At 41.3% G+C, this 20,357-nt stretch overlaps 1 protein-coding gene across 2 annotated transcripts in view; it reads right to left on the bottom strand.

Moving 5' to 3' along the window:
• The window catches only part of ash1l (ash1 (absent, small, or homeotic)-like (Drosophila)), a 374,764-nt gene that overhangs the window by 9,483 nt on the left and 344,924 nt on the right, over window positions 1-20,357 (bottom strand). For both annotated transcript variants that reach the window (XM_059980070.1, XM_059980071.1), the window contains 4 exons: window positions 19,425-19,557; window positions 6,682-6,930; window positions 5,381-5,467; window positions 2,076-2,166 (listed from right to left, as the gene is read on the bottom strand). In XM_059980070.1, coding sequence (XP_059836053.1) covers window positions 2,076-2,166; window positions 5,381-5,467; window positions 6,682-6,930; window positions 19,425-19,557 — 560 coding nt within the window. The remainder of the gene's footprint in view (window positions 1-2,075; window positions 2,167-5,380; window positions 5,468-6,681; window positions 6,931-19,424; window positions 19,558-20,357) is intronic.

Genomic DNA, 20,357 nt, shown 5'->3' with positions numbered 1-20,357 from the left:
CCAGGAGGCGATTGTTGCTTGGCCACAGAAAATGTCAGACCATGGAAATTGCCCCCGATCATCTTCCTCTGAACAGGAGAAATGTCTCGTTAAGTATGGCGAGAGAGTTGCAGAAGGTCCGTAAACAAAAGTTTCATTAAGTTGGAAACACTGTCAGCTGAGATCACTGAAGCTGCAACGGTAGTTAATTAGTACAGATCTGCAGTGAAGATTCAGAACACGCTGAACCACGGGAGTTGCTGCAGCAGAAAATTCAGAGTTGTAGTACTGGAGGTAATCTAGAAGAGATTCACCAAACTAATTCACAGGAAGACATGGCTATCAAGTGAGGCTAAATAGTCTGTAGTTTTCAGAGTTTAGAAAAAGTATGGGTGACCTTATTGAGACACACAAGATCCTGAAGGGGGCCTGACAGAGCAGATAATGAGATGTTTTTACTGGTGGGAGAGTCATGGATGAGGAAACAAGGTTACAAGATTATGGGCTAGTCACTTCTTCCTCGGTGTTACTAGTTGCATTAACATATAAGAGGATCTGTCCTGGGACTAGCACAAGCGACATTTAAACAAAGGCAAAACAGCATCTCTACTTTTTTTTAAAAAAGAAGTTTGTGTGGATTTAGCATGTCTTTAAAAACTTTTGACATACTTCTACAGATACACAGTGCAGAGTATCGTCATGGCCTAGTAGGAAACACCAACTGCCAGAAATGGATAAGGTTACAGAAAGTATTGGAAACAAGAGAAAATCTGCAGATGTTGGGAATCCAAGCAACACACACAAAATGATGGAGGAACTCAGCAGCATCTGTGGAAAAGAGTAAACAGTCAACATTTCGGGCTGAGACCCTTCATCAGAATGGCTTGATTAGATACGGCCCAGTCCATCACAGGCAAAGTCTTCCCTATCATTGAGCACATCTACAAGGAGTGCTACCACAAGAAGTCAGCATCCATCATCAAAAAACCTCACTATCCAGGCCATACCCTCTTCTCACTACTACCATTGCAGAGGAGGTACAAAAGCCTTAGGTCCAACACCACCGAGTTCAGGAACAGTTATTACCCTACAATCATTAGACTCCTGAAGCAGTATGGGTAACTTAATTCACCACTACACTGAAATGATTCTACAACCTATAGTCCCATGTTCAAGGACTCTTTACAACTCATGTTCTCAGTATTATTTTTATTTGTGGTTTGTTTTCTTTTGTACATTCATTTGTTTAGCTATAGTCTGTCATAAAATTCTATTGTATTTCCTTTTTCATGTAAATGTCTACAAGAAAATGAATCTCAAGGTAATAAATGGTGACATACAACATATTTTGTATATTGTCAAAATACTTACATGCTACCATATACTACCTTGATAGGTGCATAGAGATTTCTTTTCTATGTGGGTGGTGTACCTCTGGAATTCTCTGCCCCAGAGGACGGTTAGAACCAGACCACTGGAAGTATTTAAGGTGGCAGTACATCAATGAATTTTGGGCTTTATGGGGACTGGCGTAGTTGAGGCCAGCCTGGATCGGCCATAATCATATGGAATTCAGGTCTGGCAAGCTGCTCCTGTTCCCATTTTCTTGTGTGTCCCTATGAAGAGATAGTTTTTGCTGAAGTTTGCCGAGCTCAACTCTACAATCACTACTGTGTAGCTGTGCCAGCATCGTATGCTGAAACAGCTGTTGTCTCGAGAAACAGAGGTTCTTGCTGGCATGACCCATCAATGGTAGTGGGTAGTGGGAGTGACACAGCACTGCGAATCACAGCTCTCTGTCTCACTTGACTGCAATCAGCCATGAGTCGGGAGGAATCCATAAGGCCTCCAATCTACCCTGACATGGTCTCACACTTTATTGCTCACCCGCACTGCATTCCCTATTCTCCATTCTTTACCTTGCTCTACAATAATGATCTGATCTACATGAACGGTATGCAAGACAAGCTTTTCACTGTTATCTCATTAATAAACCAATGCCAGTGCCATCCTATTCCCACCCTGGGGGACAGTTCTTTAATGGCTTGCACTAGGTCCATTTATTGGCAAGTGGAGGATGCACCCAGTTTACCTACCATGTCGAAGCAGAAGGTCATCTCGCAGCAGGCAGATGTAGTACACACAGCCAGGCTGGGCGTAGTGGGGCTGGGGGATCATGGGAACTTCCTGAAATGAACAAAATAACAGCAAATGCCAAGTTACAAACAGTACAGAAATAGGGTCTTTGGCCCACCACATTGAGCCCAACTAATTAAACTAATAATGAAAATGCTAACTAAACTATTCCCTTCTGCCTACACGATCTCCATATTCATGCTCTGCATATTCACATGCAAATCTAAGAGCCTCTTTAATATGTCCACCACCATCCACCCCAGCAGCACATTCCAAGCAACTGCCACTCTCTCTGTAAAAAAATTCTTCCCTGAACATCTCCTTTGAACTTTCCCCCTCTCACCTTAAATGCACGCCACCTAGCATTAGATATTTCCACCCTGGCAGGGGTTACAGAGATAGTAATTGTCTACCCCAACCTATGGCTTTCATAACCTTGTAAACTTCTAACGGGACTTCCCCGCTCCAGAGAGAACAACTCTAGCTTGTCCAGCTTCTCCTTGTAGCACATGCCATAAGACATAGGAGCAAAGTTAGGCCAGTGATCCCATTGAGTCTGCTCTGCAATTCCAACATGGCTGATTTATTTTCCCTCTCAACTCCATTCTGCTGCCTTCTCCCTGTAACCTTTGACACCTTTACTAATAAAGAACCCATCAACCTCCACTTTAAATATACCTAATGACCTGGCCTCCACAGCCGTCTAATCCTGGCAGCATTGTTGAAGTACTTCTGCACCCTCTCCAGAACTGCACAGTACTCCAGGTGCAGGCTAACCAGAGGTGGGAAACCTGCAAAGTAACTTCCTGAGTCCTGAACTCAGTGCCTTGACTAATAAAGGCAAACATGGCATCTGCCTTCTTTACTAATATGATTTCAGGTTTTGGTTCCCTCCCCATTCAGCCCCAAATTGATTGCTCCCAAGTTATCTGAGATAACATCTGAGAGTTGGCCATTGCTTATAAAATTTTATTCTGCTCAGTTTGTCAACCTTGCTTCTATGAATGCTACCCAACACCTTTAATACTTTGCTTTTCCAGGTGGTATCTATTGTCAAAAGTTCCCCACCAGGCCCTCTTGTCACAGTTGCTGTCAAGCAGGAGGTACAGGAGGTTTAAGTCCCACAGCATCAGGTTCAAGAACATCCACTTCCCTACAGTCTTGAACTGACCCGCAAAACCTTAACATCTATCTCAGTAATGTAACACTATGGAACACCTCTTGCACTACCATGAACTTGTCCCTTTTTTTGGTATGTCTATCTTGTTTTTCACAGTCTTCACTGTCTTACATAGTTCATGTTTAATGTGTTGTCCAATCTACATGCCTCTGATTCTGCTGAAAGTAAAATTTTTATTTTGCCTGTACCCACTGTACTTGGGCACACAAATTCAATTTGGTCTGATTTGAGAACATCACAGAAGTTTCTGTAGTCTAAACTAAGTTGATAATGAACTCATCTTGACTAAATCTCTTTTGCTTCCCTTTCATCCTGTTTTTAACCATCTTCTCCTGTCTACCACCTGCAATTCACTTCCCTCTCTCCATCAGCACTGGTGTCATCCAACCTCTTGTAGCTATCACAGACAATCCTGTATACTCTACATCCCTCTCTGTTTAATCCATAAGTTAAAACTGTGTGGGTGTGTGTGGTGTGTGAGAGACAAGTTGCTTGTTAACATGCCGCAGTGGACACAGGAGCAGGTGTCATGACCCCATAGCTCCCAGGAGCTGGGTTGGACCCTGACTGCAGATGCTGGCATCTGTATAGAATCTGCACCTTCTGGGTCCCCCTGGCTGCTGTGCTCCTCCCACATTACTGAGTTGTACAGAGTTATGGACTCTTTGGCCCACTGACCACAAAGCATCCGTTTATACCAATTCTACATTAATCCCAATTTTATTTCATTTTCTCCACATTCCCACCAGCTAAACCCAGATTCTACTCCTCAGCCACACACTGTGAAAATTTTACAGTGGCCTATTAACTCAGTGACCTGCACAACTTAGCTAAGTGGGGAAAAAACTGAAGCACTCTGGGGAAACGCATGGGGTTGCAGGGTGGACTTGGAAACTACACACACACACATGGTGCCAGAGGTGGAGATTGAGGTGGTGGCTCTACGGGCTGCACCACTGGGTCATCCAATATTAGTGTGGGTGACTGGCAAAAGAATTTGAGGGGAATTGATGAGCATGTCTGAGAGGAAATATGTGCAGGGGTGCAGAGGAATAAGGGAACAGTATTAATAGGATTGTGCCTTCAGGGCTAGCAAGATCACAATAGGCTGAAAAGCCTTCTGTTTCATTCTGAGAAATAAAGATAGCTGTAGTCACACAGCATAGGAACAGGCCCTTCACTCCCCCCACACATCCATGCTGAACAAGTCCCCTTTGAGCAAGTGTTTATTTGAGCAAGTCCCCTTTGCCAAATGGCCTGTGTCTTATGGTTTGGTTCCTCTCAATGTATCTGTCCAATTGTATTTTAAATATTGTAATTCTACCCCCATGCTCCGCTTCACTTTCTCTGGTAGCTTGTTTCACTACCCTCATCTTTCATTCTGGGAGAAATGAAGGTTGTCATAAATTTAATTTTAAACCCATACCCTCTAGTTTCAGAACACAAAAATACAACTGCAGATGCTGTGGATCAAAGAATACGTACACAATGCTGGAAGAACTCAGCAGGTCAGGCTGCATCTGTGAGAAAAGAGTAGCCAACGTTTCGGGCCGAGACCCTTCATCAGGAATGGGGGGGGAAGAGAGGGCCAAAGCCCAGTAATAAAGATAGGGGAGGGGGTAGGGGAGAGGGCTTATCCCCCTCCCCTATCTCTATTACTGGGCTTCGGCCCTCTCTTCCCCCCCATTCCTGATGAAGGGTCTCAGCCTGAAACATTGGCTACTCTTTTCTCATGGATGCTGCCTGACCCTCTAGTTTTAGACTCTTCTACCCCAATGAAAAAACTGATCAACTGATCATTTGCCCATCTTTGTCCTTCATACTCTTACTCGATAAGATAAGGAAAGCATGTACTGAAAAAATAATTATCACTAAGTTTGAAGTTGTCTGTAATTGTCATTGCTAGTTCTGATTTGGCTATACCATAGAGCTGGTTACATCTTGAATGGTTTTGCTTTAGTGAGGAAAAATACCAAATGTTGCCAAAGACTGGGCAGAGGCAAAATATAACTTCTCCAGAATCGAACCAGGAATTACAAAAAAAAATCAAGCACTGATTGTCAGGTGAAGAAGGGGTCAGCTTACCCGTTCCACAGGCCGAGGATCACACTGCTCACACAGGTAGTGTTCGACATCTGCAGTTACGCGCATACAGTCACAGTGCTGCCATACCTGGGGTGAAAGTGGCAAAGAATGAATTCACAGTGCAGCCTGTTCCCTCTTCTCCTCCCTCTCCCAGATACAAAAGCCTGAAAGCATGTACTGCCAAGCTCAAGGTCAGCTTCTATCCCACCGTTATTAGGTTATTGTATGGTTCCCCAATATAATAAGATGAACTCTTGACATGACAATCTACCTTGTCATGGCCTTGCACCTTATTGTCTGCCTATTACCGTCACACTTATAATTTTTATTTATTTAGAGATACAGCACAGTAACAGGCCCTTTTGGCCCAATGAGCCCATGCTGCCCAATTAACCAACTTATCTTTGGAATGTGGGAGGAAACTGGATTACCTGGAGGCACCCCATGCGGTTATGGGGAGAATGTACAAACTCCTTACAGTTAGCTGGGGGAATTGAATCCTGATCAGTGATCATGGCACTATAAATAAACAGAGTTTTGACCCGAAAAGTCAACAATTCCTTTCCTCCCCACAGAAGCTGCCTGACCTGCTGAGTTCCTCCAGCACACTGTTCATTGCTCCGTGTTCCAACATCTGTGTCCTGTGTGTCTCACCTTCTTTAAATTGGCCTCGGATCAAATTAGTGAGAATCTTAGCCCTTCACTGCTGAGCCTCTCCAAAGGGAATTAAACAAACTGGTAAGGTGACTAGAGCAGGCTGATAAGTTCCAGACACCAGAAATGTCGCCTCTTTTGATTAGTGCTTTGTGCCAACAACACACCAACATACATACTACACCAGATCCCGATACAGGGTTTCAAGCTGAAATGTCGATAGTTCCTCACACCAATCCCCTGCGGATGCTGCTTGATCTCATTTCCCCCAACAGATCATTTGATACTACAACATCACCTGGCTTTTGTCTCTGAACTTTGGGAATGCTCAGGAAAATCAGATATATCATTCCTCCCAGTTTGTACCTTCTTTCCTTGGCTGCATGGGTTTCCTCCAGGTGCTAAGGTTTCCTCCGACATTCCAAAGATGTATGGATTAGTAGGATAATTGGTCAAATGGGTCTAATTTGGCAATGTGGGCTGGTTGGGCCAGAAGGGCTTGTTACTCTAACTAAAATACATTTGACTTTGACATTACAGCCCCCTTCTACTTGCCCTTGCAAGACAGGGAGCTAGAGCTGAATGAAGCCCCACTGCCTGGTTGTCAAAGGGAATACAGCGCTGCGTCCGGACAGCCATGCACTCACCATGCACTTCTCGCACTGGATCATAAGCCCCTCGTCCTTGTAGAGGCCACAGATGCAACGGATTACATCGTCGTCCTTTTCGATGCCGTTCTCCTTCTCGCCAATGGAGGTCTCGCTGCTGTCAGCCTCACTGGCAGTCTCGCCGATGATCTCATCGATCTGGGCAGAGGCTTCATGCCGCGCATTATAGTACACCTTCCTCAGGCGGCAAACGTCTCTGCCTATGGAAGACTTCCTGCCGAAATATTTCTGAAGTGCACAAAGTACAAACAAAAACCATAAGTGCTGCAGTGCATGGGCAGCCAACACACTCACGTGATCAGAAGAGATCAAGATACCCTCCTAATGATGGCATACTGTCCGTCTGGCGTTGGTTACAAGCTTGACTCCAAAGGTGTAATCACAGCCAGAGGTACAGCCCAGTGATGCCACTGAAAAGATGCAGGGGCCACGCTAATGCAGCTGGTAGAGCCGCTGTCTTACAGTTCCTGTGACCCAACCTCTGATGTGTTGTCATTGGAGAAAGTCCAGAGGAGATTCACGACAATGATTCCGGGAATGAAGGGGTTAACATGTGAGGAGCGTTTGGCAGCTTTAGGCCTGTACGCACTGGAATTTAGAAGGATTGCATTGAAATCTACTGAATGTTGAAAGGAACTAGTAAGCACACCCTCAAATTGAGGGGAGAGGTTTTAGAACAGAAATAAGGGCATCAAAGGATATGGTGAGAAGGTAGGTATATGGGTTTAAGCTGTTCATGCGGAGTTTGCACATTCTCCCTGTGACTGTTTGGGCTTTTCTTGGATGCTGTACCTCACTACACTGTGCACCCCCCAGATCTCCAAATGTGGGTTCAGTGGGCTAATAAAGGTACCTCTTGTGTATGGGTGAAGGGTTGAATGCAGGGGAGAAGAGTTGATAGGAATGTGGGGAGAATAAAATGGATCAGTGTAACTGAGTAACACATGCAAAATGCTGGAGGAACATCCACAGAGGGAAATAAGCAGGACAGCGTTTTGGGCTGAGACCCTTCATCAGCACTGAAAACGAAGAGGGAGAAGCCAGAATAAGATGGGGGAAGGAGAAGGAGTACAGGATGGCAGATAATAGATGAGAACAGGGGAGGCAGAAGGTAGGTGGATGGGGAGGAGGAATGAATTGAGAAGGTGGGAGGTGATATGTAGAAAAGGTAAAGTGCTGAAGAAGAAAGAATGATAGGAGAGGACAATGGATCATGGAAGAAATGGAAGCAAGAAGGGAACTCGAGGGAGGTGAGGGGTAGTTGAGAAGAAGGGTGAGAGGAATGGAAAAAGGGAGAATGAGGAACGAGGGAGAAATACAGGAAGTTGGAATGTAATTGGTGCTTGATGTTCAGCTATGTGAAGTTGGCTTGAAAGAACCTCAGGACAAAGTTACCATGGGATCTCATATGACAATCCCAGTTTACAGCAATCTCTGTGGTTGGAGTGGAAAGTGCTAGCACTCATTGCTACCATCAGAGAGGAGATACAGGAGCCTAAAGACCCACACTCAATGTTTTAGGAACAGCTCCTTCCTCTTCGCAATCAGATTTCTAAACAGTCCATGAACCCTACCTTGCTACTCTTCTTTTGTACTCTTATTTTTTACTATTATAACTTGAAATAGCTTTGTTTTAAATGCCTGCACTGTACTACTGCTGCAAAACAACAAACGTTAAGCACAAATGTCAGTGATAAACCTATTCTGATTCTTATGTCACACAATGCAAGGGGAGGGTCACAGACTGGACACCGAGGCACACCCTTGGGACCGAGACACGTAAATTCACCTTGTAGTCTAAACTTGGGAGTGAGAATAGTGGCGCGTGGGGCTTCAAAAGAAGTGTTTAGTTTGTAGGACCTTGGGCACAGGGCTACTGTGGAAACACAAGTGAAGCAACACACAGGATGCTGGGTGGGGGAACTGAGCGGGTAGGGTAGCATCTGTGGAGGGAAATGGTCAGTCAATGTTTTGGACCTGGACTTAAACTTGGAGAGCAAATAGCCAGCATTGAGAGGTGAGGGGAAGGGGTGGAGCAAGAGCTGGCAAGCGATGGGTGGATCCTGGTGAAGAAGGGTGACAGGCAGATGGAGGACAGGAGAGTGGAGATAGCAACAGAGACTTGGAGGTAAGAGATGGAAGCAAGAAAGGGCAGCCGATGAAGTAATCTAATTGGAGAGGAAGGCAGAGCATGAATAACTGGGTCTACAAGCAGAGTTCTGGACCTCTGATCCGGAGCCACAATTTCAAATCCCACTGTGGCTTTTTGTGAATTAAATTTCAGCAATTAACAATGAACTATGATAACGGAAACCATAAAACTATTTGACCCTTGTAAAAACCCATCTGAGTTACAGGGAAAGTTTATTCCCCAGAACGCAGAAAAATGAGGAATTTTATAGAGTTAAAATTTTGAGGGGCATAGGGTAAATGCATGCAGGCTGTTTTCTCCTCAGGTTGGGTGAGGTCATAGGTTAAAGGGTGAAAGGGGAAATGTTTAAGGGAAACTTCTTCACTCAGAGAGTGTGGAGTGAGCTGCCAGTGAAAGCGGTAGATATGGTTTCAATTTTAACATGTGTGAAGTTTTTTGATAGGTACGTGGATGGCAGAGGTATGGAGAGCTATGTTCCAGGTGCAGGTAGATGGGCCAAAGAGCTTCTTTCTTCAAGCCGTGCTGCCCAGCATCCCCTGATTTAACCAATTGCAGGACAATTTACAATGACTAATTAACCTATCAACTGGTAAGTGGCAGAAAACTGGAGCACTTGGAGGAAACCCATGCGGTTACAGGGAGAATGTACAAACTCCTTACAGACAACGGTGGGAATTGAACCTGGGTTGCTGGTACGTAAAGCGTTGTGCTAACCACTATGCTACTGTGCCACCCCGTACTGTTGTGGTCTATGACTCTCATGGGGAAGGGAATTAGTTGTCCTTGCTTAGGTGGGACAACACCTAATGCCAGGACTTTCAACAATGACAGGTTGCTGAACAGTCCAGCGACCAGAACAGAAGTGCTGCAGGGGAGGGTGGGCGGACTAGGACTTTATTCCTTAGAGCGTAGCAGACCAAAAAGTGCTCCATTCAAGGGCGACAAGGAATGTTCAACAGAAAAAAGAAACCACAAAGGAGATTTGTAATTCGGATTCATGAACGGTCCCAAGAGTTGTGTGCTGGCACATTGCCAGAGCAGCAGAATCTACAGCATTTATCTGGCATCCATTATCAGAGCCCAAGGCCGTAATGCCTGGTCGAGCAGCTCTCCTGCTGGGCCCACACCTGCTCCCAATTCCAGTTAATGAGCTGCAGCCAATTACGCTGAAAACAAGCCGACTGCCAAAGGATTGTTTGGAAACTCCATGACAAACACCTCCCCTCTTCCCAGTCGCCCTTCCTCTGACACATCCCCCATCTTGGGAGATGAGTGAAGATCAGATCCAGTGCAGTGGTTAGCACACATTATCACAGCGTGGGCTGTTTCGGAGTTCAATTCCAGTGCTGCCTGTAAGGAGTTTGTATGTTCTCCATATGAACTGTGTGGGTATCTTCTCTGATTTCCTCTCACAGTCCAAAGACCTGTTCTGCACATTTCTGAATAAATAAATACATAAATAAAAAAGAGTACAGGAGCTGGGATATTATGTTGAAGTTGTACAAGATGTTGGTAAGGCCAAGTTTAGAGTATTGTGTGGAGTTTTGATCACCTATCTACAGGAAAGATATCAGTAAGATTGAAATAGTGCAGAGAAAATTTACAAAGGTGTTGCTGGAACTTGAGGACCTGAGTTGGAGGGAAAGGTTGAATAGGTTAGGACTTTATTTCCTGGAATGTAGGAGAATGAGGGGATACAGAATTACGAAAGGTATAGATAGAGATAATTTGGGTTTGGTGAAACTAGTCAGAGGTCATGGGTTAAGGATGAAAGGTGAAATATTTAAGGGGAACCACTCAGAATGGTGTGAGTGTGGAATGAGCTGCCAGTGGAAGTGGTGGAAATGGGTTTGATTGCAAAACTTTGGTTAACTACATGGCAGGGAGGGGTATGGAGGATTACGGTCCGTGGGACTTGGCTCAATAACAGTTCGGCACAGAGCAGATGAATCAGAGGTAACCCGTTTCTGTGCTGTGGAGGGAGATGTACAGTGATATTTGGATAGGGGCCCTTCATGAGGACCTTACCTACCACTGCGCACTTCTTCCTCCCTTCCCCCATCTTCTTGCTTTGACTTCTCATTTTCCTTTGTCCCAGTCCAGATGAAGGGTACGGGCCCAAAACCTCAACTGTTTACTCTTTTCCATTGATGCTGCCTGGCCTACTGAGTTCCTCCAACATCTTGTGTGTGTTGCTTGACCTCACCTACAGTCCAGATGAAGGAGTTAGACCCAAAACAATGACATAAGAACTTAAGCAGGAGCAGGAGTAGGCCATCTGGCCCATTGAGCCTGCCCCGCCATTCACTAAGATCATGGCTGATCTGTTTGTAAACTCAGCTCCATCTACCTGCCTTTTCCCCATACCCCTTAATTCCCTTACCATGTAAAAACCCATTCTGTTTCTTAAATATATTTAGTGAGGAAGCCTCAACTGCTTCCCTGGACAGAGAATTCCACAGATTCACCACTCTCTGAGAAAAACATTTATCCTCATCTCCATCCTAAATCTTCTCCCCTGAACTTTGAGGCAATGTCCCCTAGTTCTAGTCTCACCTACCAATGGAAACAACTTTCCTACTTCTATCTTATCTGTGACGGCCCATTACCCTTCACAGATGTTGCCTGAACTCCCCCAGTGTTCTAGGTGTTGCTCCAGATTCCAGCATCTCTATTGTCCACGTCTCCAGAATTAGATAGGATTAGTTTAAATTGATGGTTGATGTAGAGCACACAGTTGGTGGGCCTGTTTCCATGCTGTATGCTCTATCACCCATAATCCTCTTTCTCAATCCCCATCTCCCCTTGACTCGCCTATTTCTCACCTCACCTACTTCCACTCAGTATCTCTACATCCTTCCTCTCCTGAACACATGTCATGGCCTCGAACATTACTACATCTAGTTATTTCAATATCCTTATATTAAACCTGTAGGGTTTGACGGTATCAGTTAATGATACTGCATGGAGGTAAAGTCTTGTTGTTGAACCCAGCAATTAGGACAGTCAAGCCATTTAATAAGATCATAAAACATAAGTGCAGAATGAGGCCACTCAGCCCATAGAGTCTGCTCCACTATTCAATCACAGCTGATTTATTATCACTCTCAACCTCATTTTCCTCCCTTCTCCCTGTAACCTTTGATGTCCTTACTAATCAGAACTTATGAACCTCTGCTTTAAATATACCCAACGACTTGGCTTCCAGAGCTGTCTGTGTTCACCACCCTCTGGCTAAAATAAGGGGCTGTATTTAGGTTACTGCAGGAAGAAACACAAAGGTGTAGACAGAAAACTGGACGGCTGACTGAACAGAAATAGATAATACCATCTTGATGAAGAGTCTCGGCTCCAAACTTCCAAGTGTTTATACTCCTCTACAGATGCTGCCTGACTTGTTGAATTCCTCCAGCGCTTTGTGTGTGTGAATCATAAACTAGATATAAATGGATCTCTCTCTGGCTGGCAACACCCAACACATAGTGGCCAAAAGGAATGTTATTGAGCCTTAACTTTTTCAGTGAATGAAGTCACTGAAGGCAGGGTTGCTAACCTCTCTGAGGATGCACAAGGGAAGAATGCATGCTGAGAAGAGGACATCAGGAGCTACAAAGGGATATGGGTAGGTTGAGTGAGTGAGGGAGCAAAGATCTGGCAAATGAGAAGAAATATAGAATAAAATGAAAACAACTGTGAATGTGTCTGTTTTGGCATGAAATATACTGTCCAAGAGATGAAGGGTTGTAGACCTCTGAGATGCAGGAGGATCTGTATCAGAATCAGATTTATTACTATGGACATAAATGTGTGAAATTTGTTTCACAGTAGTGGTACAGTGCAATACATAACAACAATAAAACAATTCTATACATTACAATAATAAGTATAAGCAGTAAATAAATAGTGCAAAAAGAGAGCAAGATAAAAAGGAAGTGTTCATAAGTTCATGGACTATTCAGAAATCTGATGGCGGAGGGCAAGAAACTGTTCCTAAAATGTTGTGTTTTGTCTTCAGACTCCTGTTTCTCCTCCCTGATGGTAGTAATGAGAAGAGGGCATTTCCTGAAGGTGAGGGTTCTTAATGATGGATACTGCCTTCTGACTAGACTGGGTGGTACACAAAGGCTGGCATGAAGGTAGAGTAAGGAATTATGAACATAAAAAAAAGTTATTACTTATTGCTAGGGGAAAATGAATTAAAGGAGTAGAGTCGTCCTGCATAACATCAGTGAGACCACTTATGGAATACTAGTGGCAGTATTGCTCTCCAAACATTGGTTTCCATTTTAAGGAAGGTTATAGTGCACTGGAGGGAGTTCTATGCATGGACACTGGGAGCCAGTGCCAGGATAGATTTGTATCTCCTGTAATTCAGGAATGGGAACTTGACTACAACCCAAAAGCCTGTGGACCCCTAAATAAGGGTCTCTGTTTAAGAGAAAGGTGTCATTCAGTTAAGATAAATATGAGGTGATTTTATTTCTAGGAGGACAGAGTGTCTTTGGAACTTTCTTCCTCAAAGGGTGGTGAATGCTTTAAATATTTTAAAAGCAGGGGTAAGTCCTGGATACGAGGAGAAGGTTACCAAGGTTCGATGGGACGACAGAGCTGAGGCTACTGTCAGATCACTAGGATTGTATTAAATGGCAAATAAGAGAAAATCTGTAGATGCTGGAAATCCACAAACCTGCTTGTCCAGGTAGACCCACTGTTTCTGCTTGTTCCTGCCCCACTGAATACATCTGCATATCTTGACTCAGATTTATTACCCCTGGTTCAGTCCCTTCCTACCTACATCTGTGACACTTCACACGTTCTTGATCTTTTCAATGATTTCAAGTTCCCTGGCCCCAATCACCTTCACTGTGGATGTCCAGTCCCTGTACACCTCCATCCCCCACCAGGAAGGCCTCAAAGCTCTCGTTTCTTTCTGGACATCAGACCCAACCAGTTCTCCTCCACCACCACTCCCCTCTGCCTGGCAGAACTGGTCCTCACTCTCACCACTTTCTCCTTCAGTTCCTCCCACTTACTTCAAACAAAAGATGTAGCCATGGGCACTCACATGGGTCCCAGCTATGCCAGCCTTTTCGCTGGCTACATGGAACAGTCCATGTTCTAAACCTACACCAGTACCACTCGCCAACTTTCCTACACTACATCAAAGACTGCATTGGTGTTGCTTCCTGCACCCACGCAGAGCTCGGCGACTTCATCAACTTTGCCCCCAACTTCCACCCTGCCCTCAAATTTACCTGGTCCATTTCCAACACTGCCCTCCCCTTTCCTGATCTCTCGAGACAGTTTATCTACTGATGTCTATTATAAACCCGCAGATTCTCACAGAAGCAGGATATTTCAGTGACTACCCATTTTAATTCCACTTCCCATTCCAACATGTCAGGCAATGGTCTCCTCGACTGCCATGATGAGACCACACTCAGGTTGGAGAAGCAACACCTAATAATCTGTCTAAGTAGCCTCCTACCTGGTGGCATGAACATCGATTTCTCGAACTTCTGGTAATACTCCCCCCCTTCCCCATTCCTATTTTCTTCTCTCACTTTATCTCCTTCCCTGCCCATTACCTCCCTCTGGTGCATCTCCCCTTTCCCTCTCTTCCATGACCTGCCGTCCTCTCCCACCAGATTCCCCTTCAGCCCTGTACCTCTTTCACCAATTGGCTTTCCAGCTCTTTACTTCACCCCTTCCCCCATCTTGGCTTCACCTATCACCTACTGCCCTGTATTTCTTCCTCACCTTCTTACTCTGACTTCTCATCTTTTTTCTCCAGTTCAGATGCTGCTTGGCCTGCTGAGTTCCTCCAGCATTATATGTGTGTTGCTTGTATTAAATGGCACAGCAGATTTGAGGGGCTGAGGGGCCTACTGCTTTGAAAATGCACGTTTGGAGATAAGTACATCCAATTCTAACTGGAGTTTTCAGCTTACACCTTAGAACTGTACACTTAACCACTATACCTTCTACTTCCATTTTCTAAACAAAAGTTTGACCGCACTTGAAAGCAAAGGATTTCTGTAAGTACAGTATGATGCTGCAGAAATATCTTTTTTAAAATAAATTTTTTTAAACTGAATTTTCAAATAGGTTACAGAAGGTAAAAAAAAATTATCAACCCTTCCCCCCCTCCCCCCTAACATATCCCTGTAGAAAGAGAGAAAAAAAAAGAGAAGAAAAAAGCAAGAAAGAAAGAATGCCTGTATATTGGAAGATCCCCACATGCTCCATGGAGTTCATAATAGCTTTAGTATATATATTTATTTCTTTCCCCAGATAACCAATAATTTTATCTTCAGAGCACCTATATATTTAATCCTATCTTTTGTAAATAAGGGCGCCAAATTTTCAGAAATATTTCATATTTATCTCTTAAATTATAAGTAATTTTTTCAAGTGGAATGCAGCTAAAAATTTCATTCTTCCAACAGTCTATACTTAAGTATGAATCTGATTTCCAAGTAACTGCAATAGCCTTTTTGGCTACTGCCAATGCAATTTTTATGAATTTTTTCTGATATTTATTCAGTTTGGATTTCGGTTTTATCCCTTCAATATCGCCTAGTAAAAATAATGTTGGATTATGTGGAAGTTGTGTTCCAATATTTGTTCCAATAAAATTCTTAAATTTATCGAAAAAGGTTGAATTTTAAAACAAGACCAAGTAGAGTGTAAAAAAATTACCAATTTCTTGATTACATCGGAAACATTAATCAGATAAATTTGGGTTTAATTTATTTATTTTTTGTGGTGTAATATATAATTGATGTAAAAAATTATATTGCACTAATCTTAACTGGACATATGATGTATTTGTCATACTGTCAAGACATAGTCTTGACCCACTTGTTTCTTCAATTTTAGTATTCAAATCAGTTTCCCATTTTTGTCTTGACTTATGAATTCCTTGTATAATTGTCTGTTTTTGAATCAAACTATACATACAAGAAATAATTTTTTTAGTTTTTCCTTTTTGAATTAAAGTTTCTATTTCATTAGGTTTTGGCAATAACATTGTTTGACCCAATTTATCTCTTAAATAAGCCCTTAATTGGAAATAACAAAAAAGAGTGTTGTTTGATATTTTGTATTTATTCTTTAATTGATCAACTGACATTAATATATCTCCTTCAAAACAATCTCCTATATATCTAATCTCTTTTTGAAACCAATTGTATAAAAGTTGGTTATCCATTGTAAAAGGAATAAGTTTATTTTGAATTAAAGGTCTCTTTGCTAATAAAGATTTATCTCATCATCAACATTTACCTTATCCCATAAATCAATCAAATGTTTTAATATAGGAGATTCTTTCTTTTCCCGTATCCATTTAGATACCCACTTATATATAAAATCTTCTGGTATATTTTCTCCTATTTTATCTAATTCTATTCTAATCCATGCTGGTTTATCTTCATCAAAAAAAGATGCAATAAATCTAAGTTGATTTGCTTTATAATACTTCTTAAAGTTTGGAAATTGTAACCCTCCTAGGTAAAATTTCCATGTCAATTTTTCCAACGATATTCTTGACATCTTACCTTTCCAAAGGAACTTCCTCACACATTTATTTAACTCTTGAAAAAACTCTGCAGTAATTGTATTGGAAGTGTTTGGAATAAATATTGTAATCTAGGGAATATATTCATTTTTACAGCATTTACTCTGCCTACTAATGTTATTGGTAACGTCATCCATTTATCAAGATCCTCTTGAATTTTTTTCAATAATGGTAAATAATTTAATTTATATAAATTCTTTACCTAAATATTTTATACCATTTATTGGCCATCTAAATTGAGTTATTAGTCGACGTTGACTATAATCTCCTTTAGTAAGGGGTAGAATTTCAGTTTTATCCCAATTTATTTTGTAGCCTGATATTTTCCCATATTCTTCCAATCTAGAAGATAATTTACACAGCAAATACAATGAGTTTGTTAAATAAAGCAAAACATCATCAGCAAATAAATTAATCTTATATTCTTCCTGGTTAACTCTGAAACCCATAATATCTGGGTCCGTTCTAATTAATTCAGCTAATGGTTCTATCACCAATACAAATAAAGCAGGTGATAATGGACAACCTTGTCTAGTTGACCTTGTTAACTGAAATGATGTTGAAATTTGACCATTTGTCACTACTCTAGCTTTGGGATTAGTATTTAAGGTTTTAATCCATTTTATAAAAGATACTCCTAATCCATATTTTTCCAATACCTTAAATAAAAAATCCCATTCCAATCTATCAAATGCTTTTTCTGCATCTAAGGCAACTGCCACACTCATTTCCTCCCTCTTTTGTACCAAATGAATTATGCTAAGTAACCGAGTTACATTATCTGCCGAATGTCTATTTTTGATAAATCCTGTTTGATCCATATGTATTAATTTTGGTAAGTATTTAGATAATTAGATAAAATTTTTGCTATTATTTTATGGTCAGTATTCAACAAAAAAATAGGTCTATATGATGTTGGTTTTAAAAGATCTCTATCTTTTTTTGGCAATAATATTAAAATAGCTGTCGAAAAAGATTCTGGAAGTTTATGCGTTCTTTCCGCTTGGTATATTAACTCCATAAAAGGAGGAATTAGTAAATCTTTAAACTTTTTATAAAATTCGGGCAGAAAACCATCTTCTCCTGGGGATTTATTACTCTGAAGTGATCCGAGAGCTTCTTCGACCTCTTTTAATGTGAAAGGCATACCTAATCCCTTCTGTTCTTCCAAATTCAATTTTGGAAGAGTTATTTGTGATAAAAGCCTTTCTATCTTGACATTATCATTTTGTGATTCTGATTGATACAGTTCAGAATAAAAATTCTTAAAAGTTTCATTAATTTCTAAAGGTTTATAAGTAATTTTATTAACACTTGTTCTAATTGCATTTATCGTTTATCTGGTCTGTTTTTAACTGCCAAGCAAGAACCTTGTGTGATCTTTTACCTAGTTTGTAATATCTGTTTAATTCTCATAATTGCTTTTTCTGTTCAATATGTCTGAAGTGTATTATATTGTAACTTCTTGTTAACAAGTTGTCTTCGTTTTTCTTCTGTCATATATCTTTGAGATTCTTTTTCTAATTTTGTAATCTCTTTTTCCAATTGATCTATTTCTACCATATATTCCTTCTTAATTTTAGAAGTATAACTTATTATCTGGCCTCTCAAATATGCCTTCACTGCTTCCCATACTATAAATTTATCAACTGAATGTAAATTTGTATCTAAAAAAAACTGAATCTGCTTTTTCATGAAATCACAAAAATCTTGACGTTTTAATAATATTGAATTAAATCTCCATCTGTAAATCAATTCCTCTTTATCCATCATTATCATTGTCAAGGGGGAATGATCTGACAATATTCTTGCTTTATATTCCATATTTTTCACTCTGTCTTGAATATTCGTTGATAATAAGAAAAAATCTATCCTTGAATAAGTTTTATGTCTATTTGAATAAAATGAGTAATCTCTTTCTTTTGGATTAATTCTTCTCCATATATCAATCAAATTTAAACCTTTCATCAATGATAAAAGTTAATTTTGCTACTTTTGATTTTGTAACAACCTTTGTTGATCTATCTAAAACTGGGTCTAGACAAAAATTAAAATCTCCACCTATTAATATCTTGTCATGTGCAGCAGCCAAATTCAAAAAGGCCTCGTATAAATTTTACATCATTTTCATTTGGTGCATAAATATTCATAAGAGTCCATAGTTCTGAAAAAAATTTGACAATGTATCATTACATATCTCCCCACAGAATCAATTAATACATTTTGTATTTTAATTGGTAAAGTTTTATTAACCAAAATTGCAACTCCCCTCGCCTTTGAATTAAATGAAGCTGCAATAACATTTCCGACCCAATCTCTTTAATTTCTGATGTTCTATCTCTGTTAAGTGTGTTTCTTGTAAAAAAAAGCTATATCTATTTTCATTTTCTTAATGTATGTTGAAATGTTTTTTCTTTTCACCGGTCCATTAAACCCATTAACATTAAAACTTTAAAAATTCAGTAAATTAGTCATTATTTTTAACAGGGTTACTCCAATCTATAGTAATACCTAACCTTTGAACTTTCATAGTACCTTAGGGAATCTTTTAAAAATTCTCCATGTGTGTCCCCCCCCCCCCCCCCCGATTGTCCAGGCAAAGAAAGAAAGATAAAAGAAAAACAGATTATAAAGAAAAAAATAACAAAATACCTCCCTACTAATGTTGTGAATAGAAAAAAAAACACATTACCCCCCCTCTGTTGTATGGGTCATGGCAATCGCCATGAGAAATATCTTCAGCATGACTTGCTGAGCCCTCCAGCTCCTTCAGTTCTGACACCCATGGTTATTTCGCAGTTGTAATTCTGACATGTGTTAAAGTTTATGAATGGGAATGGTGGGGGGGGGGGGGGAGAACCAACAAATACATGCAACGCTTTTACTTCTTGAGGACTACAAGCAGCGATTTCTCCTGACTTTGTTCCCCCCCCCACCCTGCACTGCTCCCCTAACCAAGCAAGAGAGTTAGGACTCAGTCTACTTACTCACCTCTGCATTCCTGAAGACTTTGAGCATGTCTGCATCGAAGGCTTCTACCGTCTTGTAATGGCCTGTCAGAATCTGCTTCTCAATGCTGACCAAGTCAATTGGGTCAGTAATCTTCTCGTAATAGTCCGATTTCCTGAGCAAAAGATGAAATTGAGGTCAGTTAGAGCTACTTACTGACAGATTGAAGATAAAAAAAAATTAAAGAACAACTTTATTTGCCATACAAACATTGAAACATGCAGTGAAATGTGTCATTTACATCAAATTAAATCAGCAGATTGTGCATGCGTTGCCATGCATCCAGCACCAACATAGCATGCCCACAGTTTACTAATCCTAACCTGGATGTCTTTGGAATGTGGGAAGAAACTGGGCCACCTGCAGCAAATCCACGTTATTATGTGGAGGATGTACAAACACGTTAAAGTCAGCAGCAGGAATTAAAACCCACATAGTGATTGCTGGTGCTGTGAAACGATGTGCTAACTGCTATGCTACCATGCTGTACAGGTCATCGAAAAGACCACAGAGCCATACAGAAACGTTACATTCAGTAAACTGTGGGGAGGGGTTCGGCAGGCGAGGATTTTATTCTCTGGTGTATGAGACTGAGGGGTGAACCTACAGAGGTGTATAAAATCATGAGGGGCATAGATAAGCAGTCTATCTATAACTAAAAAAAACTAAAGGCATAGGTTTAGGAAGAAAGGGAAGAGGTTTAAAAATAACATGACTTCATGCAGAGGGTGGTAGTTATATGGTATGGGTTGCCAGAGGAAATGGTTGAGGTAAGTACATTAACAACATTTGAATAGGTACTTGGACAGGAAAACTTTGGAAGAATTGGACCAAATGCTGACCGGCAAATAGGGGGGCACTTTGGTCAGCATGGGCATGAACTGAAGGGCCTGTTTTTCTCTGTTTTAGGTCTCT

This window comes from Hypanus sabinus, chromosome 9 (assembly GCF_030144855.1).
Source record: "Hypanus sabinus isolate sHypSab1 chromosome 9, sHypSab1.hap1, whole genome shotgun sequence".
NCBI classification, from domain to species: Eukaryota; Metazoa; Chordata; class Chondrichthyes; order Myliobatiformes; family Dasyatidae; genus Hypanus; species Hypanus sabinus.
This window is presented reverse-complemented; position numbering and strand designations above follow the sequence as displayed.